A 25,956-nucleotide genomic window follows, 5' to 3' on the forward strand; every position below is an offset into this window, starting at 1 on the left:
TTCGTCCCATCCTGATCCATCCAACCCTTGTCGTGAACGTGGACAATCACTCCTCTTGGAATGTCTTCTTTTTGGCATTGTTTTGCGTTTGAAAATCAGCATAGGAGGCAGCTTGGTTCCGTCGGCACAACAAGCTAGAACAACTGTATAGCGGCTCTTTCATGTCCACTTGTCTTCACAGTTACAGTTTTCACCCCCTTCTTATCAACAGTTCTGTTACTTGGGACATCAAATTTAAGGGGGACTTCGTCCATATTTGCAATCTGTCCCAACTCAAACTGATGTCTTCCAACATTGAATGACAAAACGATGAAATTCAAGGACCTTCTGCTCATAGCTTTCAGGCATCTTTTGGGCAAGTCTGGTGCGTGTACGCATGCTTAGTCCATTCCGTTTCATGAACCTGAAGCACCAATTGTGCCCTCCTTTGAAATCAGTAACTTCTTTTTCATCAGCAATTCTTCTTGCCTCATGCTGAACCATCTTTGTGGACAGAAATTCCAATTGCCCTTTGCTCCTCAATCCATATCTTCAATTCCCTCTCTAAATCAGGCCATTTTGCTGACTTGCCTCTAATGGCCTTGTTCTGCTGTGGCGTTTTCAGTAAGGTTTCTTCTTCCCGTAGCCAGTCTCGGATTGTTTTCTCAGTTGGAGGAGGAGGAGGACCAAACTTACGTTCAGCAGCATGATTTCCATTCACTTTTGCAAACTGGATCACTTTTAACTTGAATTCAGCACTGTACGAAAATCTTTTCTGAGCCATTTCTGAGCAAAACGTAACCTAATATACCGGTAACAAGTGCGAAACAATGAGCGCAAAGACAACAAACGCGAAAAAGCGGGAAATGCAAGTAAAAAAACCTACAACCACTGTATAAGATGCACCCAGTTTTTATACCCCAAATGTTTTCGAAAAAAGCTGCGTCTTATACATGGCGAATATTGTACTTTTAATCTTTAAAATAAAAAAAGTCCATCCATTACAGCACATTTTAAGGGAAAAAATGTTGCAAGCTTTGGTGTAGGCAGAAAATGAACCTGAAGAATTGGAAACTATGCAACATTCTTCTCTTGAACAGCCTTAGCACATTTATTGGAAAACCAAGGTTTAGATAAAAGACGAGATTTTTAAAGTGGACTGTGGAATAAAGGATTCCATTCCTCCAAGAATAATTTCACTGACATGATCTGAGCAAATGTTGACATCAGAAGTTTTGAAACAGTATTCCGACCAAGGAAAAGATGAAAAGAAATCTCGCAGGTTGTCTCATTTACCATTCTTGTAATGCCAAACAGCACAAGGTTGGGAATAGCCATGAGATAAAGGCTCCATTGGAGAAGAGACAATCATCAAGTTGTGATCTGAGGTGCCTAAAGGACCGCTCAGTTCGACTGTGTACAGGCATTTCTCGCTTTACGAGTTCCCCAGGCGCCTCTGTAGCAGTGCATCGCACACGCTTCTTGATTAGACTGGGGTTCGAGCCTGTGACTGCCAAATACGGAGGATACAGAAAGGTCAGGGAATGACCACCGCATATCCCCGGAGCAATATGGCCTTAGTTGCTAATGCTCCTAAAAACCAAATAACAAAAAAAACAAGGAGTTCTCGAGTATTCGTAAATATGAACATTAATTGCAAAAAATAAATGTTAAACATTCATAACTACCACATTTCAAACCACACGTGAAGCTATACAATACTGTGTATCCTGCTTTACAATATTAAAAAAATAAATTTTCTGTTTATACTCCGGGACGACCAAACGGTCAGAGGAGTTCACAAGATAGATAGAATACAAGAAACAGCACCGTATTCAATAGTCACGGGCTTGAACCCCGGTCACTCAAGGCACGTGTACTTATGCACCCGCGCGCCTGACCACTAGGCTACGGTGGCAATCCGTTACCATCGTAATGTGAACCCAACAGCACATTATTATTTTGGTGGTTCATTCCACGACCTCAAAAGTTCAAATTTTTGCTATATAACTCCCTAAAAGGTTTTTATAGTGTGTATTAGTTAGCAATTCAAATCATTAAATGCACTACACTTTCATTGTTAACATATGTTATAAGAACCAATTTTGAATGGCTTTATGATATTTTTCTAAAGCACATTTCTGAAAGTTACAACCAGAACAATAAAAACAATTTGCACTTTCCGGTTTATTGGGCTTTTCTGTTACTGCAAGGAATTATAAATGGGTACTAAACTTGATGTTATTGCATTTGTGAAAATACCGATGGCTGGAATTGTGTGGGTTTTTACATTATTATGGTGAAATGTGTGCCCTTTACTGAAATCTTCAATCGTATAAAAAATAAATAAATTTTCAGAAACTTCTCTTTGTTCCTTTTTTTTTTTTTTTTTTTTAAGCTTCATAAACTTATTACTCCGTGCAAATCGTGTTCCCCGTGACAATGCTCCCCGCACTCACTACTCGGACTCCCTCCAGTCACTATCTGGCAGAGTAGAGGTAGCAAGATTATACACTACCTGATCCAGAAGCCTCCTAAAGAGTTACCAATACGTTCAATCCGGTGTACTAACTATTGGCCAGCCTGCAAACACCATTTTAGAGCTGTACCCTTGAAATGTAAGGAAGATTGGATCTCACCATGATGTCCGTCATTACCTCAAAAGCCATCAGTCATACTACATGATGGAAGAGATGGGGAATGGTTGACCGGAACTTAGTTCTTGAAACTAAACATGGGTTCCACCACTTCAAGCATGCAATAAGTAAAGTGGTGGTATTGCACTGGTTATGAGAGTCATCTACCACCTAGTATTGCCTATAACACAGAGGGGCGGCATTCCTCCATGTGGTGTGGCCACCACACGTCAATCCCTGCTTGGGTTGGTTCACACCTGGGTGGTCACCCACAATGTGCTTGCACATGGTGGTTATACCTAAGATTACTAATAGTACCACCATCGTGAAGGTGCATGCAGAGGATTTGGCTGTCGCAGACCGTCCGGACTTAGCCAAAATTGGGTCCACTTGACTTGAGTGTCACCCGAATCTCCGTTGACACTCAGTTAGCAAGTACAGCTTGTCTGGCATATCTGAGAGAATGTCTGTGCCGACCTCAAGGACCAAATGGGGAGAAGACAGAGAATGATAATCAATGGAAATTGTTAAGCCCATTGTTGTTTTCTGTATTTATCAATGATATTGATGAATATATGTCAGGCTTAATTTCCAAGTTTCCAGACGATACGAAGGTTGATAGGGTTGTTAATGACAGTAAGGATGGTACGCTACTGGAACGGGATCTAGAAAAGTTGAGCAGATGGGCTGAGTGGTGGCAACTGAAGTTTAACATTGACAAATGCAAAGTACTGTATATTGGTAGCATTAACCCCAGAGTAACATACCAACTGTGCAGTAGTACACTCAGGATAGTAGAAGGTGAAAAAGACTCGGAGGGGGGGTGCAGTTAGATATGAAGTTTTCTGAGAAGAGTAGATAGGCTGCAAGAGTAGCTCAGGGGGGGGGGGGTCCTTGCCAATGATATATTGGAATTTTGCTAGCAAGGATATGGAGATGATTATCCCCTTGTATAAGGCAGTGGTCAGATCACATCTTGAGTACTGCATATAGGTCTGGAGGTCTCATTGTAGGAAAGGTGTTGAGCTACTAGAATGAGTACAGAGAAGGGCAACGAGATTACCGAGTGGAACAAAAGGTTGCTGTTACCAAGATAGACTTAAGTTAGTATTATTAATAGGTGCAAGAAAGCCTATGGCTTATGCTGCACCAGCCAAAAAAATAAATAAATAATAATAATTAATAAAAGAAAAGGAAATTAAACCTATCATCCTATGCTATCTAGATGATCTTTGAATTTCCCCAAACTGTCACCCTCTACCACCCATGCAGGCAACTTATTCCAGTAATTTATAACTCGCTGGCTAAAATAATACTTCCTGCAGTCCAATCTAAACATTCCCCCCCCCCCGCGTAACTTGAATTTATGTCCCCTAGTTCTAGCATCATTTATAATCTTGAAAATTTCGTCCTCATTCATTTTACTGATGCCTCTCACAGCCTTAAATACCTCAATCAAATCACCTCTAAGGTGTCTAGTTTCCAAACTCTGCAACCCACATATTCAAAGTCTTTCTTCATAAGGACGAAGAAATGCGAGTTACCCATCTTTGCACCCTTTCATGAAGCTCGATGTCTTTCTTTGGGTGCGGTCTCCATACTTGAACACAGTATTCCAAGTGTGGTCTAACAAAAGCTTTATATAGGGTGGCCATTGAAAGACTGAAGGGTTTGAAAAAGTCATAACTTGTTCATTTTTAATCTTTTTTTTTTTCTTTTTTTACAGGTTATAAAGCATCCCTTGGAGATTAAAATGTGGCCACTGAAAGACTGACTACCCTTTCAAAATCTTCTGAAGCGATGTTCTGGTGATGCCTAGTTGAGCAGAGCGACGACGGGTGGAGGCAGATGGATCCTCAAGGACACTCTACCGTACGGCTTCCACCGCTGCGTCAGTGCGTACAGTGCACTTAGGACCTCTTCCTGGAAGATCGCCAACTGATCCAGTTCTTTAAAACCAGGTGATTAGGTTCCGAATCATGTTATCACTAGGAGGACTTTAAAATGTTGCCGGTATTTTCTCTGAGTTTCAATAATTGATCTTTCACTGGAATAGAAAAACCCAATGAGTTTTACTCGTTGCCGGACATCATACATAGCCATTTTAATCTCCAAGGGATGTGCTCTATAACCTGTAAAAAAAAAAAAAAAAAAAAAAGATTAAAAATGAACAGGCTATGACTTTTTCAAACCCTTCAGTCTTTCAGTGGCCACCCTGTATAATGGGATTATCAAGTCCATATCTCTACTTGCAAAAGTTCAATAGATCATCGATAGGACACCATGGGCCTTCCTTGCAACCTGTTTACAATGCTCAGAGAATTTCATGTCTGACCGTATCGTAATACCCAAGTCCCTTTCCTCCAGTACTGGGTTTAGTTGAACTCCACCAAGTGAATAAGTTATTTTAAAGTGTAAAGTATTACACCGGTTCCCAGGTGTAATACCTTACACTTTGTTGTATTAAAGCATAGCTGCCATTTTTCTGACCATTCCTGAAGTTTATCTAGGTCTCTGAAGAAGCTCAGCTTGACAGTGATCATTAACTACTCTACCAATTTTAACATCATTTGCAAATTTGGACATCACGCCCTCTATCCCTTCATCGATGTCGTGTCCTCTAATGTTAATTAAAAATTAAAAACAACAGTGGTCCTAATACTGATCCTTGGGGAACCCCACTTCTTACATCAACCCAATCTTAGGGATAGCCATTTATCACAACCCTCTGCCTCCTGCCCTGAAGCCATCCTGCTATCCGTCTAAGCATTTTCCCAGTGATTCCAACCTGTTCCAGCTTATAAAGTAACCGCTTACGTGGGACTGAGTCAAAAGCTTTCCTGAAATGTAAATAAACAATGTCGAAATTATTCCCTAAATCCAGCTCTGCTTACATGTTCTGCTTACAAGTTCTGCTTACACACCTCGATCAGATCACCTGTAAGGTGATGTGATCAAGGTGTGTAAGCCCTTAATGGTTTGAGCAAGCTGAATGCTAATGCGATTCTTCCTGTTACTCAGATTCCGCACCTGGGGGGGGGGTGCATAAATTCAAATTGAGAAAAGACAGTTGTAGTGTGTGGAATTTTGCCTTTAGCCAGCTGGGGGTTGATTGCTGGAACAGACTTCCATCTGTCGTGGAAGTTGACAGCTTTTTTTTTTTTTTTTTTTTTTTTTATGAAAACCCCAAACACAAAGGTATCAAAACCTATAGTACTTAGTACCGTGCATGGGTTGAAGGAGAAGATGGGGGGAGGGGGATGCCGGAAACTTTGCTCTAGAGACTAAACATGGGTTTCACCACTTCGAGCCTCCAATAAGCAAAGTGGTGGTATTTCACCGGTTGATGAAAGTCATCTACCACCTGCGATAAATTCAAGACTGAACTAGACAAACTTTTGTAGTGAATGGATGGGTGAAACGGTAAGGTGTTTATTTATTTATTTATTTTATTTATTTTTTATTTTTTTTGGCTGATGCTGTATGAGCTTGCTTTCTTACATTATATGCCTCTACTAATGCTAATAACTGACTGCTATACAAACTGGAGCAATGTGGCATTGAGGGCAAGTTATTGCTATGGATTAAGGGATGGTTGATTGGAATAGGGTCAGAAAGTGGTTATCAGTGGGCACTGTTCTTCGTGGACTAATGTTATTAGTGGAGTATCCCCTGGTTTAGTGTAGGCCCATTGTTGTTTTCAATATTTATTAATGATATTGATGAAGGTATATCAGGCTTACTGGCTAACTTTGCAGATGATGCAAACGTTGGCAGGGTGATTAATGACAGTAAACAGTATGAGCTACTGCAACAAGATCTAGGAAAGTTAGGTTGATGGGCTGAGAAATGACAGCTGAAGTTTAACATTGACAAAAGCAAGATGCTGTGTATGGGAAACAGTAATCCCAGAGTAACATACTTTATGGTACTATACTCAGGGTAGTGGAAAATGAAGAATACAGGAGGTAATTATGCAGTCAGATTTGATATACCCTGACAGTGCAGACATGCTACCAGGACAGCTAATGGGGTTTTGTCAATGATGTATAGAAACCTTGGTAGCATGAATAAGGATATAGTTTTCCCTTTGTACAAGGTTATCGTTAGGCTGCATCTTGGGTACAGTATGAAAGCCCGCTTTGTGAAGGATGTAGATCTGCTGGAACAGGAGCAAGAATGACCATGTGTCATCATTTTTTAAATTTTTAAAAGCAATTAATATATTCACTTATATGAAATATTCGGTAATTTTCCTTGTATACTGATTTTTATTTATTGATATGTATATATATATATGAACTTCTCACGAGGTAGCCTGTTTAAAGGTTATCAAACTACTCATCTCTCTAAATTTTAAAATCTGTCATGGTGCAATATAACCTTGTTGTTTTTGCACCATAAAAACCCAAAAACCAGTGGAACAGGTGCAGAGAAGGGCAACCAGATTGGTGAAGAGAACAAAATGGTGTTCTTATCTAGACATCAGTTCTGCAAATTTCAATGTCTGGAAACTAAATACCTGCAGAGTGGTCTGCTTGAGGTGATTAAGGCCTTGAATGGAATGAGTAAGCTAAATGTTAATGGCATTCTTCCTCTTGGTGGAACTACATACATGAGGGGCCATATATTCCATCTGAGAATGGATAGTTATAGGATAGATATGCGAAGTTTGCCTTCAGAATGGCTTGAATAGATTCAAGGAAGACATAGACAGATTCTTGGATGAATGGTGTGTGTGTGTGTGTGTGTGTTTACTTATGCTACATAAGCTTGCTTTCTTGCATAATTTGCTACTACTAATCACCCCTTCCAAACCAGTAATAGACAACTGTCTCAACTAGCCACTTTTCACTTCCAGTGTCACTGAACTAACCTTTTCTCTTCTTCATTTATCTCTCCTACACAGAAGTAAGAGGGATAAATGAATTTAACCTTCCTTAGTGTATTTCCTGAAAATTGCAAATTACAGAAAAGTATGTTGGTCATATACCAAATTTAGAAAGTTATATCAGAATCACAAATCCACCCCCAACCTCCCCTCTTTTTTATGACTGTTCTTCTTTTCTAAAATTCTGCTATTTTGATATATTTTATATATAAAAGGTGAGGCGTAAGTTGCTTTGCCATTTTAAAAATTCATAAGTTGAAAGATATTAACTTAATAAATTAAAAGATATTTTTCAAATTATTCTTTTGTTTGTTGCAGGAAAGATAGAAGATTTACATAAACCTTTCATTAAACCTCTGAAATTGAAAGGAATTTGAGAAATCATGTTATGTTTCAGACCTTCATAGAAGTAGAAGACCCATTTCATCTGTTTCTGCAACAAATGTCGTTAGGATATGTGGATCCTTGTTAAAAAGGCCACTAAAATCATCTGGAAGCTTGTCATCAGAACTGAATATCCCTCACCTCAATAATTAGAATTTTCAAGACTTCTGTTATCTCTGGTTTGTTACACACCTTAAATGAGGATGATCCAGACTACAGTTTTTTGAAAATATGCTCAAGATGTGTAAAAAAAAATGAAAATTTCATTAATCAAATCATGTGGACAGCTGAAACCATTTTTTTATTAAATGGTCATGCAAATAGCCATAATTGTGTTTATTCAGCTACTAACAATCCCCATATGATTTGAGCAAGAATTAAACCTGCCTGGATGACTCTGGGGTGGAATTTTCTCGGAAAGTGTCATAGGACCTTATTTCTTTAATGTTGAAGATTAGAGTTATCTTGCAGTGCTCGGTGATGCTCGATGATTTTGTCTTGCCAAAAATTTCTGGAAAATAATTGTACTTTATACAGGAGGATGCATCTACCCATTATTCCTTACGGGTGAGAAGATTTCTTGGTGAAAAATTACCAAACAGATGGATCAAGAGATCAGCACAGTTCACTGGCCTTCACGATCTGCATATTTAATGACCATGGATTATTTTTTGTGGGGATATTTAAAAGATAGGGTCTGTGCCCAGAAACTTAACTCCATTGAGATGATGAAAACATTAATTACAAAAGAATTTGCAACAGTTGATGGACAATTATGTTTGAAAGTTTTGCAAAATTTTAAACAGACTTCTTGTTTTGAGGCGGAAGGCCTATCTGCCAAATTTTTTTTTTTTTTTTAGGTCCTAGCCACCGAAATCTCTGGAAAGTAGGTGGCAGGATTTTCCAGAGAAACAAATGAATAAATGGATACACCTGGCTGGCCTCCCCGGCAGACTATGGTAACATCGGGTCCCACTAGGGGCCTAGCGGCCAATAAGCCAGAAGAACAATGGGCACAACACATGATCCACACACTTTAAATCTCTGGCTTTAACAGAGTATTGTCCTCAATACAAAGAACATATGCAGAGATGGGGTAAATCCCTGGTGCCGAAAATACTCTATACTCTATTCTTTTCTAGCAAGATTGCTTTTTTAAAAAATAAATGTTAACTTGTGACTTGTCCTGTATATTAAAATATATTAATGATGAGAAAATTATTTAAGGGAATACATAATTACAAAGACATAAACTGCTCAACAAACCTTAGATGCTTTTCTGCTATTTTATTTTAATAGTACAGAATATGCACTATTAAAGAACATGCAGACTACATTTTATTGTAATCTGCATGTCCATTCATCCATGCAGTATTCACAGTGAAGTGAAACCAGCAACTTCCTTTTTAGGTAACCAATAGTGCAATATCACTATGGTAATCACATTGGCATTTGCAACAATTGCCAGTACAGTGCAAAACTGCCTGTACAGTGTTGCAATTGTACAGGCAGAAACTGCCAGTACAATTGCAACACTGTACAGGCAGTTTCTGTAGTGACATGATATTTATTATTGACAAATGGAATGATAATGTATATGAAACATTTTCTTAAGCTTGTAGGATGTTACCATAAATAACATGTTTGTTTCTTAGTTGAAGTGCCCTTAACTTTAATAGTTAAAATGATAAGTTGTAGTAAAAATATTCAAGATTTTTAATAGAATTTTTTCTTTTCTGTGTCTTAATCACTGAAACCAATTTATTTTAAAAAAATATATTAAAAAATAAACTTTATATCAATTTTTTCCCCTATAGGAATTGGCCTTATGTGTTCTAATGAACTTCATTCTGCTAGAAGGGCAATATCCATTAATGCCTGTTGCAGAAGATAAATTCTATTTTCCTTACCATTCATTTCAGGTATAATTTTTAAATAATTTGCTTTATATTTGATTTAAGGTAGGCAAATAGCACTCTTGTCTATATGTTTACCCAGCATGCACAAGTTAACTGTAACAAACGTTTATGATGAACTGTTGTTTCATGAAGACAATATTTTATCTTGCCTCTTTAAAGATAAATAAACAGAAAAATTTAATATACTGATAAAGTCACCTTTTTCAGTTTGAGTTTCCTTGTATATCAGAAGGCAATACTAAAACAAGTTTGTTAATGTATACAAGGCATTACGCTTCAGACATATTAAAATATATAATAATTCGTGATTAATAAAAAAATATAAATAAATTACTTTTTGTGCAAACTGAGAATATTTTGTGTCTGTGCATCTGCCACATTGCCCATTCATTCCTCCAACCAGCACATGGTAAAAAACAGAATATCCTGTGCTTCAGCTACAATATGCATTACAGAGTCCAGTCACAATATTATGACCATCACCCCCTCGACGTGGGCCCCTGTACATGGTGAGGGGACCTCCCAGTGACGCTGCTGGACTTCCAGACTAGCATCACTGGGATCCAACGCCCACAGCCCAGGTTCCAGGCTTACATCAATGGAATCTGGCGTGTTTGCCGTGCACTGCAACCCGTGGAAATTCGGAAAGGGGGATCCTGGTGGTTGAGGGGCCCAGCTTCAATACACCACTTTGGCCCCTGCTTCGACAAGACGGGTGGTCCTGGAAGGCCCGGCTAGGATCAATCACCTAGTAGGCTCGCCTGCGAGGGTCAACCGTGTCAATGCCACGCCCCTACCCTCATGGTCCGAGGGACAGGATTCGGGCTGGCGGCGGTGCGGGTATAGTGTGTGTCTGGGTAGCCCTGGCGTCCCACTCCCGAGCGCATTTATTGCATGCCGGGTAGTGGGCGTCCCTTTGGGCTCCGTGGTGGGTGGGGAGCCCGGGCACTGAACAATTTAATAAATTCCATGAATCCTGATAAACTAACTTCTTCAGGGGCCCCAACCCGGTCCCTATCTGAAAACAGAGACGGAGAGTCAGATAGCATTATTGCTACAAAGAGGCAGCGAACCGAATTACCATCAGGGCCAGTCCCAAGGTTCTTAATCATGCATTCTACCAATGAGACACCGATTGGTAAAATGTCGCCCTTTTTCATTCAAAAGGGGTTAGATGGGTTAGCAGGTTCACCCAAATCAGTTAAAAGGCTTCGTTCTGGAGACCTTTTAATTGAAACTAAAAATGACAGGCAATCAGAACATCTACTCCGAACAACATCAATCGGAGGAATCCCTATAACTGTGACACCACACAGAACACTCAATTCATCGAGAGGTGTCATTTCGGAATGGGACCTTCTCGACGTAACCGAGGAGGAAATCTGCTCCGAATTAAAACCACAGGGAGTGATTGCCATCAAGAGAATCACTGCACGAAGGGATGGAAAAATTGTTAAAACCAGGAGCATTATCCTGACTTTTAACTCTCCTAAACCTCCCGATGAGATTAAAGCTGGATACATCAACTGTTCAGTGCGTCCATACATTCCGAACCCTTTACGGTGTTTTAAATGCCAGAAGTATGGACATTCTCAAATGGCCTGCCATGGAGTCCTAGCATGCGCTCGATGCGGTGCAAAGGACCACGAAACAACAGCATGTTGAGCCGTAAAACCCACCTGTATTAACTGTGAAGGCGAACACCCGGCCTATTCACGAGCATGCCAGAGGTGGAAAGAAGAAAAAGAAATTCAACGGCTGAAGGCAGAGCTAAATATATCATACCAGGAGGCAAGGAAATCGGTCAAACCCCTGAATATCAACAAACCTACCTACGCCCAGAAGGTAGCAGGGAGATGTTCCGTCGGAACTCAGACGGACATGACCATTCCTCCAAAGGAGTCTTTCACTCCCATCGCGCGTTATCTCTTAAGTTCACAAAAACCTGCACAGAAGGACCAATCAGCTGCCACTCCTATATCGGTACCTCCTAATGCTCCACAAGCAACAAAGATAATTATGAAAGATAAGAATAAAAAAGGGGAAGTCCCCCCTAGTACCCAAGAAAAGATGGATGTCGAGCAGAAGGAGGTACCCGAAGAATCAGTCTTGGAACTCTTTGCGGAGGAAGAAATGGACACTGGACAGCGTCCATTCTTCCCCAAAAAAGATAAATCCAAGACTGATGAAAGTAAGCCCTCAACACCTCGGAAGCCGCCTGATGGACCCACCAAGCAAAAATAATGGCTAAATTCCTACAGTGGAATTGTCGTGGATTCCGGCAAAATATTGATGACATCAAGACCCTCCTGCAAAAGCACGAGCCAGTTTGCTTTTGCTTGCAGGAGACATACCTAAAGGCAAATGACGATCCCACGATGCATAACACCACAATTTTTCGTAAGGATAGAATTGCAGATGGCTCTGTACATGGGGGAGTGGCTATCCTTGTGGGTAACCAGACCCCAGTGCAGCCCTTACTAATTACAACTAGCATAGAGGCTGTTGCAATTCCCTTACGGTGGGATTTTTATTAACTGTGTGCTCTATCTATTTGCCACCTGGGACTGACATCTCCCAGGCAGACCTTGATGATCTTCTAATGCAGTTGCCTCCCCCTTTCTTACTTCTCGGGGATATGAATGGACATAACACCCTGTGGGGTAGTGCTAACATCAGCGGAAGGGGACGAGTCATAGAGCGTATGCTCAATGACAATGACCTTTCCCTTCTAAATACTGGAACAAACACCTTCTTCCACATGCCTACCCGTACTTTTTCTGCCATTGATCTCTCTATCTGCTCCCCTTCTCTACTCCCTTCACTCACTTGGGAGGTGGAGGAGAATCCATACGGAAGCGATCACTTCCCCGTGATAACCTTGTTACACAGTGGGAGACCATGTCTTCCTTTTAGGTTACCACGGTGGAAGATTGATCAGGCTGACTGGACTGCCTTCCAACATCAGGCAAATTTTGATCTTAGCACAGTCAGTCAAGAGTCTATCAATGATGCAGTTAAGTACATCACAGAAAATATTGTCCAAGCAGCTGCGAATGCTGTTCCAAAAACATCTGCCCGGTTTCCACCATTTCCTAAACCTTGGTGGAATTCACAATGCACAGCAGCAAAAAAGGCTCAAAACAAAGCGTGGGGGATATCCCGCCGATATCCTACCACGACCAACCTTATAGCCTTTAAACGTGCACGAGCCAATGCACGATATATCCGCCGTCAGAGTCAAAAGGAATCGTGGATCCGTTTTACATCATCTATTAACCAGTCTACCAACTCTAAGGTAGTCTGGGATAAAATCCGGAAAATGAAGGGAAAATATACATCCCACCCTTCTTCAATCCTAGATTATAATGGACGCGCTATTGCAGATCCAACTGCAATAGCCAATGCTCTTGGGGAAACATTCTCTAACATCTCCGCAACATCCTCGTACTCCCCAGAGTTCCTGGTCTTGAAATATAAAATCGAAAAACAGGCACTTAACTTTAAATCTAAGAGCATTTATCCCTACAACGGGGATTTCACTATTCAAGAACTGGAAAGAGCCCTCGCTCTTTCCAAAGCAAGTGCTGTTGGACCAGATGGCATCCATTATGAAATGATTAAAAATCTTTCACCACAATCTATGGATTGTCTGCTCCTTCTGTATAACAGAATCTTTACTGAAGGCCAGTTTCCGGACTCCTGGCGAAAGGCAATCGTTCTTGCCTTCCCTAAGCCAGCAAAGGATCCAAAAGTCACCACCAACTATCGTCCTATTGCTCTGACTAGCTGTCTGTGCAAAATCCTGGAGAGAATGGTTAATTCTCGTTTAATATGGTATCTAGAATCAAATGAACTTCTCTCCAACATCCAGTGCGGCTTCCGAAGGAACCGGTCCACTTTGGACCATCTTATTAGATTGGAAGCATCCATCCGGGATGCTTTCCTAAAACACGAACACTTGGTGTCGGTGTTCTTTGACATGGCGAAAGCGTATGACACAACTAGGAGATTTGGCATCTTAAAAGATCTGCATAGCCTTGGCCTTAGGGGGCAACTCCCCATTTTTATTAAAAACATTTTAGCCAATCGAACTTTCCAAGTACGTGTGGGATCCTCACTCTCTCGTCCCTTCAGCCAAGAGGAGGGAGTACCACAAGGATCAGTATTAAGTGTCACGCTTTTTGCCATCAAAGTCAATTCCATCACAGAACAACTTCCTCCAACTGTAAACTGTGCCCTCTATGTTGATGACTTTAGCATATTTTGTCAGTCATGCAACATGAGGGTTATTGAAAGACAACTGCAGAAAGCCATTGATCGCCTTAATTCCTGGGCACTTGCTAATGGCTTCAGGTTCTCGCCGGAGAAGACCGTTTGCGTACACTTTTGTCGCAAGCGTAATCTTCATCCTGAACCTGAATTAAGGCTCGGACAAAATGTTATTCCAGTAGTGTCAGACACAAAATTCTTGGGACTTGTGTTTGATAAAAAGTTGACCTTTCTCGAACATATTCGTCAACTTCGTACAAAATGCACGAGGGGACTCAATATCCTCCGCTCTCTCTCCTCAACGCGTTGGGGAGCAGATCGATGCACCCTACTACGGCTTTACCGTGCACTTGTACGACCCAAATTAGACTACTGGTCCCAGGTATACTCTTCAGCTAGAGATAGTGTCCTCCGATGGCTGGACCCTGTCCACCATCAGGCTATCCGTATCGCTACTGGAGCTTTTCGAACGTCTCCTGTCCAGAGCTTATACGTCGAAGCAAACGAACCATCGTTATCCCTTCGACGTAAGCAGTTGTCTTTAAACTATGCTTTAAAGTTGAAATCCCTGCCAGACCATCCTACGTGGGCATCCGTTTCTGAGCCACATTGGGAAAACTTGTACAGTGCCCGTCGGACTGCCAACCGGCCTTTTGGTATTCGTGTCCAAGAGCTAATCAGAGAGTTTAACATCATGGTAGACAAGGTGGCACAAACACCAAAAGAAACTCCTCCGCCTGGCATGCTCATCCCCCACCGTGCGACTTTTCCCTTAAGAAATGGGTAAAGTCTGAGACCTCATCATCTGTCTACCAGCAGCTCTACTCTGCACACCAAGCGAGTACTCAGACTTCCTACCCGTTTACACAGACGGCTAGAAGTCTGAATCGTGCGTAGGATCTGCTGCTGTCTTTCCGGACACTATAATATCTCAGCAGATTCCTTCCCGAATCCAGCATATACACTGCAGAGCTGTATGCTATAGGCTAACCTTGGATCACATTCGAACTTGTCAATTCCAAACGTCAATAATATATTCCGATTCTTTGAGTGATTACAGGCTTTATTATCTACGAGACATAATTCTCATCCAGTTCTTTGTCGGGTTCAGCAGAAGAGACATTCTCTTCACGAATGCAAGTTTGATATCCGCTTCTGCTGGATTCCTAGCCACATTGGGATAAAGGGAAATGATTTGGCTGATGCTGCAGCCAAATCAGCAACACCCACTCATAATCGTTGCCTGTCAGTCCCCTATACAGAATACAGGCAAATAATACGCAAAAAGATATATTCCCAATGGCAAGAACTATGGCACAGACAGAGAACAAATAAATTATATCAAATAAAGCCTGTAATACAAACTAAACTTGGCAGTCTAGTCTGCGCAGGAATCGGAGCGAGGAAGTTGTTCTTGCTCGACTCCGCATAGGTCACAGTCATCTGACACCTTCTTTTCTGCTGAGGGCGGATGACCCTCCTATGTGCGAGTCTTGCGACACCGTTTTAACTCTAAAGCATATTTTAATAGATTGCGTTCATTTTACCCATGTTCGCAATATACATTTTACCGCTTTTACTCATCCGACTGAGCCTTATACACTCAGTCGGATTTTATCAGACAACGACCACGTGTCGGCAGTTTTTAAATTTTTAAAAGCTATTAATATATACCCACATATATAAATAACAATTTGACGAGGTAACCTTTTTAAAGGTTACCAGAATTTATTTTTATTGTTATTTTAATCGTTTCTTGGCGCAGTATAACCTTAGTTGTTTTTGCGCCAATAAACCCAAAAGCAAATAAAATCAAATCAAATCAAAGCAGACATACTATCATAGCAAATCATAGCAAATCATACAGAGCACATGTCACATTCACACACACACTGCAAGCATATAAGGCTTGATGTTCAGCGTCTGTGAACACAGTAACAGCCTCTGTCGTGGGCAAAGCACGGGACCTATCAGATCTAGAAAAGGGCATGATCATTAGCTATCAGGCCAGGGTGGCCCGCATTTCCGAAACAGCGAACTTTGTGAAATGCTCACATGCTGCAATGGTGAAAGTGCATCAAGACTGGACGAATGGGACAGTTTTGACAACCTGGCATGCCAATTGTGGAGCCCAGTGCACATTGATCCCATAGGTGAATGTCGGCTGAAACGGTTGGTCAGAACCGATCGGCGCACTACTGTTGCTCAACTGAACCGAGGGCCACCAGAAAGGTCTCCAATGTGACTGTGCAGCAAACCCTGTTGTGCATTGGGCTCCGGAGCAGATGCTTGGTGACAGCACCCATACTGAAGGCCATTCATTGCAAACAATGCCATCAGTTTGAACAGCAGTACCGACACTGGACTCCGGCCAAGTGGCAACGGGTGGCCTTCTCCAATGAGTCACGGTTTCTGCTCCACTGAGTGGATGGGTGGTGGTGTATTAGGCGTGAAACCTCTGAGAACAGACACCCAGACACAATTGTTGGCAGAAGGCAGGCTGGTTATGGTCTGGGGAATGTTTTCATGGCATAGCTTGGGTTCGCTGATACCTCTGGAGGGCCCTGGATGCGAATGGTTACCTATCGATTGTCGCCGATCAGGCACACCTGTACATGTTGACCATGTTCCCTGCAGGCGATGGTATCTATTAGCAAGACAATGTGCCATGCCATGTAGCCAGAATTGTCTGTGAGTGGTTTTGAGGAGCACGATGAAGACTTCAAGCTCCCTTGGCCACCGAATTTCAGGCGCCTCCTTAGCCAGGTGGGAAGGAGTTGCAGTGCGTAGCACACGCTTCTTGATTAGACCGGGGTTCGAGCCCGTCACCACCAAATACGGAGGATGCGGAAAGGTCAGGGAATGACCACCGCATATCCCCCGAGCAATACGGCCTTAGTTGCTAATGCTCCTAAAAACCAAATAACAAACAAACAAACCACCGAATTTCTCGGATCTTAACCCAATTGAAAATCTATGGTACCACCTCAAATGACACATCAGATGGATGGATCCTCCACCAAAGAACCTACAGGAACTTCGGGGTGCACTGCAGTCTGCATGGTCACAGATACCTGTAGCGACTTTCCGTGGACTTGTTGAATCTGTCCCACGGCAGCTGGCTGCAGTGTATTCTACAAAAGATGCATATTCTGGATACTAGGTAGGTGGTCATAAACTGACTGGACCCTGTATAAATAGCCTGTGTGATATGTATAAAAAAATAATTATAATAATTGCTGGATTTCTAGTGGTCTGACTTTAATTAAATTTGAGATGGCTCATCAAATCTTTCTATAGGGCAGATATAAAATTTCATGAAAATTCATCCACTGGAAGTCAATGCATTACATGCCAACAGACAAATAAATAATAATTGTTGGATTTAATTGTTAGTCCAGGTTCGTTTAAATCTGAAATGGCTCTACAAATCTTTTCTAAAAGGCCCAAATATAAAATTTGAAAATCCCTCCACTGTGAGTTGAGTTGTTATACATGGATGGATGGACAGAAAGATAGATAGATAAACAGAAAACACACATACACACAGACAGGCAAGTGAACATGGTGAAGACAATAGATGCCTTATGCATTTATGCTAATACATCTAAAAATTTATGAAATGGGTTCCTAGTTAATATATGTTAGTTTTGAATTAATCAGGTTTAAACTATTCAAGATTTCAGTATTAATAAATCAAACTTTTAGCCAGACACTTGTATTAATAGCATACAGGATGTTTCATTGTGCAGTAGACATTCATAAATAGACAACTAACATATTAATTAAGTCACTACGACTGAGATAGCAATTGTACTGTGAAAAAATTCAGCAATTATTATAATTATTTTTTTCAGATAGAAGAATAGGGACGATAGAGTAGGCATCCCCAAAGAGGTCAGTGAAGACCAGCTCCACCAGGCGAAGTATAGTGGGAGGCAGGGAGGTGGGGAGGAGACAGAGACCTGTCTCCTCCCTCCCCTGCCTGCAATGGGGTTTTAAAGGGAACCGGGTTAGAGTACCCAGTTCATATCTCCAATGCCTTGTTGGCAGCAAAGCCACAGTATGTCTTTGTCGGTGATGGCTGTCATGTCCATGCAGTGTCGAATCCGGTAAGACGGTCAAGTTGCCCATCCCGCTCTGGGGGGGGGTATATGTCAGCTGGCAGGGGGAACCCACCTGGAGAAGGGGAGGGAAAGACACACATTTACTTCATTCATAAACTGCATTCTCACTCTACCTGCATTCTTTTTTTTTTTGTTTTTTGTTTTTTTTTTTTTTTTCCTCCTTTTTTTTATAATTACTTTTTTCTTATTTTATAATTTTTTTTCCGAGTTTTTATATATATATTTATTTATTTATATGAGTAATATGGAACGAGCTGTAACTAATACTTATGGGCCAATGCAGTTGGTTGCTAGAGCAATATGCATTACGACCATAATGTGTATAAAATATTTTGTATAATATTGAAGATAATAATATAAAAGGTAATTCAAGCATACAATACCAAGCTGGATTTAAAGAAATGCAATGGATATAAAAAAAATATATATATATTTATATATATATATATATATATACACACACACATATACACATAAAACTTATCGTTGTGTACCCACAATCCAGATGACTTCAACTGGGGCCAACCACCCAGACTGAAGGCAAAAAACGACAAGGAGTTCTCTGTTTCTGTAATGATCAATATCTGCTAAGGTATATAAAATATAAAAAATCTAGAGATTAAGTAATTTGAATCTAAATCAATTAAAGGTAGTTAAAGAATTTTTAAATCAAAAGGAAGATATTATAAATGTAAGCATATATTGAACATCGTTGACCTGACAGAGAACATAATTTAATAATTTAAATAAGAATAAGTGTAAAGTATAAGGCATCTACCATATCCAGGACATAATGTAACAACTAGTCGTTATGACATAATAATCCCTCTAGTGAGTATCCATCCATTTTACCATATCCATCCCTATGTGATGGATATGGTAAAAATAAATAAATAATTAATTAATTAAAGTTAAGTTAACGCAAAGAGAAACATGCAGATAATAAGAAAATAAAAACTAATAGAGTAGGAATAATAGAACCTGAACTCCATAAAGGCGAAAATATAGTAATACAAATAAGAAATAGCTTCTCCTACATCCTCGGATTACCCTAATAATTTCGGAGAAATAAGAACAAAGAGTGTAGGACAGCTTAAAGACAATACAAGATATAAGTTGTAGCTCGGGTATGCCCGGGATCGCAAACCCGTTCCTATAGTAGGTGGTACTGACTGTATGTTTTTTGTACATTAATCCGAAACTGTTTTTAAGACTGTTGTACCAAGAACTCATTCTAGCAAATCTACATCCTAAAATGAGGCCTCCGTACCTGTACACATACTCAAGGTATGTGTACAGGTACGGACAATTGCGTTGTCAATTGACAGTTGCCTTGTACGGCTGGATAATCACCTCCATGTCCCTGCTAACAAAATTCCTATATATCATTGACAAGACTCCATGACCTGCACTGCTCAGCGAACTTCATATTTGACTGCACAATTACCCACTGGTCTTTTTCACTTACCACTCCCCTGAGTATGGTACTGCAAGTCGGTATGTTTCTCTTGGGTTATTGCTACCCATATGCAGTACTTTACATTTGTCAATGTTAAACATCAGGTGCCACTTCTCAGCCCATTTGCAAAACTTATCTAGATCAGTTGGAGTAGCATACAGTCTTTACTGTCGTTAACAATCCTGCCAACCTTTGTATCATCTGAAAAACTTGGACATTAAACCTGATATACCTTCATCAATCATTGATAAATATACAAAACAACAGTGGCCCAACATTGAATGCTCCACTGATAACATTTGGGAACTCCACTAATAACATTTTACCACGAAGAGCAATATCCATTGATTATATCTATATATATATATATCTCTCTCTCTCTCTCTCTCTCTCTCTCTCTCTCTCTCTCTCTCTCTCTCTCTCTCTCTTAAGAGACCAAACACTCCCACTCAACCAGTGGGTTGAGTGGGAGTGTTTAGTCCTTGAGGTTGTCACAGACATTTTCTCAGATATACCAAACAAGCTGAACTTGCTACCTGGGAGTCTGAAACGCTGATGGAACTGAAATTCGGGTGACAATCGAGTCAAGTGGACCCAATTTCGACGAAGTCCAGATAGTCTGTGACAGCCAGATCCTCTGCTTGCACCTTCACAATGGTGGGACAGTTAGTAATCTTGGGTTAATAATAATCTCAATGCATAAGCACACTGTGGATGACCACCCTGGTGTGAACGAACGTAAGCAGGGGTTGAGGTGTGGTTCCCTCCACATGGAGGATTGCCACCCCCCTCTATGTTACCAGGCAATACTAGGTGGTAGATGACTATCATCAACCGGTGCAATACCACTGCTTTGCTTATTGGAGGCTTGAAGTGGTGGAATCTCATGCAGTATCATGTAGAATGACTGGTGACTTTTGAGGTTATGATGAACATCGTGGCGAGATCCAATCTTCCTTACATTTCGAGATTACAGCTCTAAAACGGTGTTCGCAGGCCGACCGCGAGTTAGTACACCAGACCGAACTTATTGGTAACTCTTAGTTACCAATAAGTTAGCTAGTTAGTAAACTAGCTAGCTAACTGGACCGATCCTATTGATAACTCTTTAGGAGACTTCCGGATCAGCTAGTGTATAATCTTGCTACCTCTACTCTGCCAGATAGTGACTGGAGGGAGTCCGAGTGCGAGGAGCATTGTCGAGGCCATGTTATGTCAAGGATCTGGATATATTCTTACCATGTGTACGCCATATCCAAAAATTTCATTACTTCATACAGCATGCCTCACCCACTTTTTCTTACTATTGAATACACCATGAATTGTCAAACTAATAGAGCAAGCTTATCTGCAAAAAGATCTAAACCTCCCAAGCACTTCCTAATTCATTTCACAAATATACGTGGTCTCAATTCTAATCTCAACGATGTCCATTTCCACCTGCAGTCTGAAAGTGGAAATGGACATCGTTGAGATTAGACATGTACATGTACTTTTTCGGATAGAATCTCAGTTATCAGTTGATTCAACTACTGCTCATCTCAGTTGCCCAAATTATTCACTGTATGATTCCTTTCGCCTTAAAGGTGGTACTTGTGCATATGTCTGTTCCGATGTTCCCTGTCAGAGACTTGGTAATTTGGAATCTCCTCTTTTCGATCTTCTCTGGCTTAAAACCTCTCTACCTCGTGTCAAATTCATCTGTTTTCTCTACCGTTCTCCCGACTGCACTAATTACTTGGAGCTCTTTGACTTCCTCTCTTTGCATTTGCAACTTGACTTTCTCCAGTCCAACTTTCCTAACAGTGAGGTAATTTTCCTTGGTGATTTTAATGTTCACAACTCCAGCTGGCTTCCATTTTCTAGTCACACCGACCCAGCTAGTCAAGATTCTGAGGTGTTTGCAATTACTAATGACCTTGCATAGATTTTTCATTTACCTATAAGAATATCGGATAATCCTAACCATACAGCCAACACGCTTGATCTTTTTCTCACAAACAACCCTTCTAAGTACACGGCCGAAGTAAGTGGTCCTTTAGGCACCTCAGATCACAGTTTGGTGATTGTCTCTTCTCCAATGGAGCCTTTATCTCGTGGCTATTCCCAACCTCGTATTGTTTGGCATTACAAGAATGCAAAATGAGATGACCTGCGCGATTTCTTTTTCTTGGTCGGATTACTGTTTCAAAACTCATGATGTCAATATTTGTTCAGATCATGTCAATGAAATTATTCTTGTAGGAATGAAATCCTTTATTCCACACTCCACTTTAAAATCTCGTCCTTTATCTAAACCTTTGTTTTCCAATAAATAAATAAGGCTGTTCAAGAGAAGAACATTGCATATCGTAATTGACTTGTTTCCAATTCTTCAGTTTCGTTTTCTGCCTACACTAAAGCTCACAACAATTGTAAAGCAGTTATTAATCAGTCCAAACTAGATTTTGAACAGGCTAAGAGTAAAAATCTTGCTTCTTGCCCTAATGGTAGCCGAACATTCTTTCTCTTGCCAAAGCTATTTGACCGCAACTTTTGCCTACATTTGTCAAAACCAAATGGTTCTCTTTTCACTTCAGCCAAGATTAAAGCTCACCTGCTAGCATCCCAATTTTCTTCCAACTCATGTATTAACGATCTTGGTAAAACACCTCCCATCATTCCCAACACGCTCCATCCATTGCCTCTTGTGGTCAAAAGGATGTCAGAAGGATTTTGACGAATCTTGATGTTAAGAAAGCTCCAGGTCCTGATGGTATTTCTCTACTTGTTCTCAAAACCTGTTCGACTATACTTATTCCTGTCCTTTCCGCCTTTTTGCACTTTTTTATTCCAAAGGTGTTTTTCCTTCTGCTTGGAAATTTGCTCATATCCAGCAAGTTCCTAAAAAGGGTGGCAAATCCCTCCCATCCAATTATCGTCCCATTGCAATTACTTCTATTTTTTCTAAAATAATGGAGAAATTAATTAGCCGCCACCTCTTAAACTACCTAGAAACCTTTTGTCTGATCAACGATCGCCAGTATGGATTCTGTCACTGTTGATCCACTGGTGATATTCTGGCTTATGTTACTCATTTATGGACAAATTCAATGGAAAAGTTCGGTGAAACACAAGCAGTTGCTCTTGACATCTCAAAGGCTTTCAATCATGTTTGGCATGAAGGTCTTCTAAACAAGCTTCCATCTTATGGTTTGCCAACTGTTTTTTATAATTGTTTATCCAGTTTTCTCTGATTGCTCACTGAGGGTGATGGTAGATGGCTCTCTGTCTTCTAACTTCTCCGCTAATTCTGGTGGCCCCCAAGGTTCGGTTCTTTTCCCCCAGTCTTTTCCTCTAGTATATTAATGACCTTCTTCCATTGACTTGAAATCCTATTCATAGTTTTGCCGATGATAGCACATTGCATTCAACTTTCCATTTTGAGAAACCTTGCCCTGCTCAATCAGCTTCAACTTCTCGAATATCCGCTACCAATTTCTTAAATTCTGATCTCCAGGTAATTCTCCAATGGGGCAAAGGCAATTTAGCTGATTTTAATCCTTGTAAAACTCAGTCTTGTTATATATCTCGCAAAACGGATTCTTCTGCTCCTATGCTGCTTATCTTTGGTGACACTCCGATTTCTAGGCATAGTGATATATCTCTTTTGGGGATAACCCTGATTTCTAATCTCTCTTGGCACAAGCACATTACAAATATTGCTTTCTCTGCATCAAAAAAACTTGGTTTTCTCTTTTGCTCTTGGCGTTACTTTTCTTCCAAACAGCTGTTCACTCTTTTCAAATCGCAAATCCGCCCTACCATGGAATATTGTTCCCACATCTGGAGCGGCGCCCCCAAAACATCTCTCAGGCTTCTAAATTCCATTCAGAAGAGGGCAGTTAGGTTAATCAATGACTCATCTCTAACAGAGTCTCTCCACTCTCTGTCTCATAGACATACTGTTTCTGCTGCATGTCTTTTCTACAGATACTTCCATGGGCACTGTTCTTCCGAATTGGCTTCTATAATTCCCGCTCTCTCTTTCAAAACAGTCCGAACACATGTCGCCGCCAGCCAACATCCATTTAATGTCCAACCTCTCATCTTCCTTCTTTATTCATTCTGCTGTCATTTTCTGGAACAACCTTCCTTCATACATATTTCCTGAAAATTACAGTCTACAGAGGTTCAAGTCTGATGTCAACAAATATCTTTCGTTTTCTCAACCTCCAATCCCAGCAAGGTTCTAATACCTCTCGTTTTGGGTTTTTCCTAAAAAAAAAAACAAAAAAAAAACCATCCCTTTATCCATGGTAACAACTTACCCTTAATGCCATACCTCTCCAATTTGTATAGCAGTCTTCCATGTGCAACAGTATCAAAAGCTTTCCTGAAATCCAATTATATATCAAAGTTATTTTTGTCGTTCAGTTCCTTTGTGACCACATCATAGTATCCAACCAATTGGTCAGACAAGACCTCCTTTTAACAAACCAATTCTGTCTTAACTGTTACTGTAGTCTTGACTAGATGATCCTGCAATGCTTCTTTAACCAGTGATTCCATTATTTTCCCCAGAACAGAAGTTATACTAACAGGTCTATAGTTACTTGTTCACCTTTTGACCCCCCTTTGTGAATTGGTGATACATTTGCACACCTCCAGTCCATGCGGACCTCCCATGAGTCCATGGAAGCTCTCATAATTATGGCTGAGGGTTTGTTTACTTCCTTTGCTACCTCCTTTAATATAACTGGTTAGATCCCATCCACCCCAGATGCCTTCCTTGTGTTTAACTTCATCAATTTCTCCTCCACTTTGCTCTCAGTTATTACAACATCACTTAGATCCCTGTTAGAGTTTCATAAACTTCTGGCATTCCTCTCCTTGTATAACTCCTCATGTGTGAATGTAGATGCAAAATACTCATCCAGTTTATCAGATACCTGAGCATGATCAATAGTCATACCATCTATGTTAAGTAGACCAATCTGATTCATCCCTTTCCTTCTAGAGTTCACATAAGTAAAGAACTCTTTGCTGTTTTTCTTTGCATCCTCTGTCAAAGATTTCTGTTAATCTGACTTTGGCTGCTTAACCTCCTTTGTGACTTGATTACAGACTAGGTTATATCTGCCATAGGCTTCAGTTTCGCCGGATAATTTTTATGCATTCTATGCATTTTTCTTCTCTGCCACAAGTCTCATGAATTCATCTGACATCTGTTTAGGCCTGGTACCTTCTGGATTAAGTCTCTGAAGGCTTCCCATTTAGAATTCACCATTGGTAACATCATCAGTTGATCCCTCTGTATAGAATTTAAAAATTATCTGAGTCCACTGTAGTTGCCGTTACAAAACAAAAACAAACATCCCTCTGTATAGAATTTAAAAATTGTCTGAGTCCACTGTAGTTGCCGTTACAAAACAAAAACAAAACTTAAATATCTAACTACCATCAAGGGTAACCCTGATGTTAGTTACATCTTTAAGTAAATCCCACATCAGTACACTGTGATCACTGTGAAGCTATATCTAAAATTTTTAATTTGCACATCAAAAAATGTACAGTAAGCTTAAGAAGGAAACCAGCACAGTGTTTGTGACAGTTTGTTTTTACATTTGAAGCAGGTTATTTTTATTTTTTCTTTAATCTCTGAATCTGTCCAAATATCTGGGTGTTTTTTTTTTTTTTTTTTTTTTTTTTTCCTCTCTCTCTCTCTCTCTCTCTCTCTCTCTCTCTCTCTCTCTCTCTCTCTCTCTCTCTCTCTCTCTCTCTCCCCCCATACGATAAGAAAATTTGCTGAATTTGTTCACAATTTACAAGTTAACGAAACAAGTAGTTCATTATTGTTTCTAGGAAACTGAACTTGTTAATTTTTTTGGGTTTTTCACTGAACAGATATTTTTTGATGTATACTTGCTAGCCACTTTGATGTGAATCACCTGACATTTGTTTTGATTCGTACTTTCATTTTTTGAAGGTATAATTTGGAGTCACAAGCTTCCATTCAACCTCCCCTCCCATCCCCAGACATGGCTATTTCGGCATATGCTAACAGTTGGCTGTGATTTCAGAGTAGGTTACCTTTAAACCATCTTTATATCAGCATGTATTGAATATCTTTAGACACTGTTATTCTAGTCTCGCTTTTCACAATAAACTATCAGTCCATTGATTATTTTGTTTCCTTCTCTATAGCCATTTATTTTATGATTAAGTACATCATATGTTATGTGCCTTAAAGTGTATTCTGTATTTCTCTCTCTCATTATTATTATTATTTTTTTTTTTTATTCCCTAG

General features: G+C 40.3%; 1 protein-coding gene across 4 annotated transcripts in view; it reads left to right on the forward strand.

The window, feature by feature from the left end:
- LOC150076519 (nucleolar complex protein 4 homolog B-like) overlaps positions 1-25,956 on the forward strand; it is a 249,639-nt gene that overhangs the window by 93,541 nt on the left and 130,142 nt on the right. For all 4 annotated transcript variants that reach the window (XM_090387058.1, XM_090387056.1, XM_090387057.1 and 1 more), the window contains one exon: positions 9,708-9,812. In XM_090387058.1, coding sequence (XP_090243184.1) covers positions 9,708-9,812 — 105 coding nt within the window. The remainder of the gene's footprint in view (positions 1-9,707; positions 9,813-25,956) is intronic.

Source organism: Mastigoproctus giganteus, chromosome 13 (genome assembly GCF_048544385.1).
Source record: "Mastigoproctus giganteus isolate SK-2022 chromosome 13, ASM4854438v1, whole genome shotgun sequence".
NCBI lineage: Eukaryota > Metazoa > Arthropoda > Arachnida > Uropygi > Thelyphonidae > Mastigoproctus > Mastigoproctus giganteus.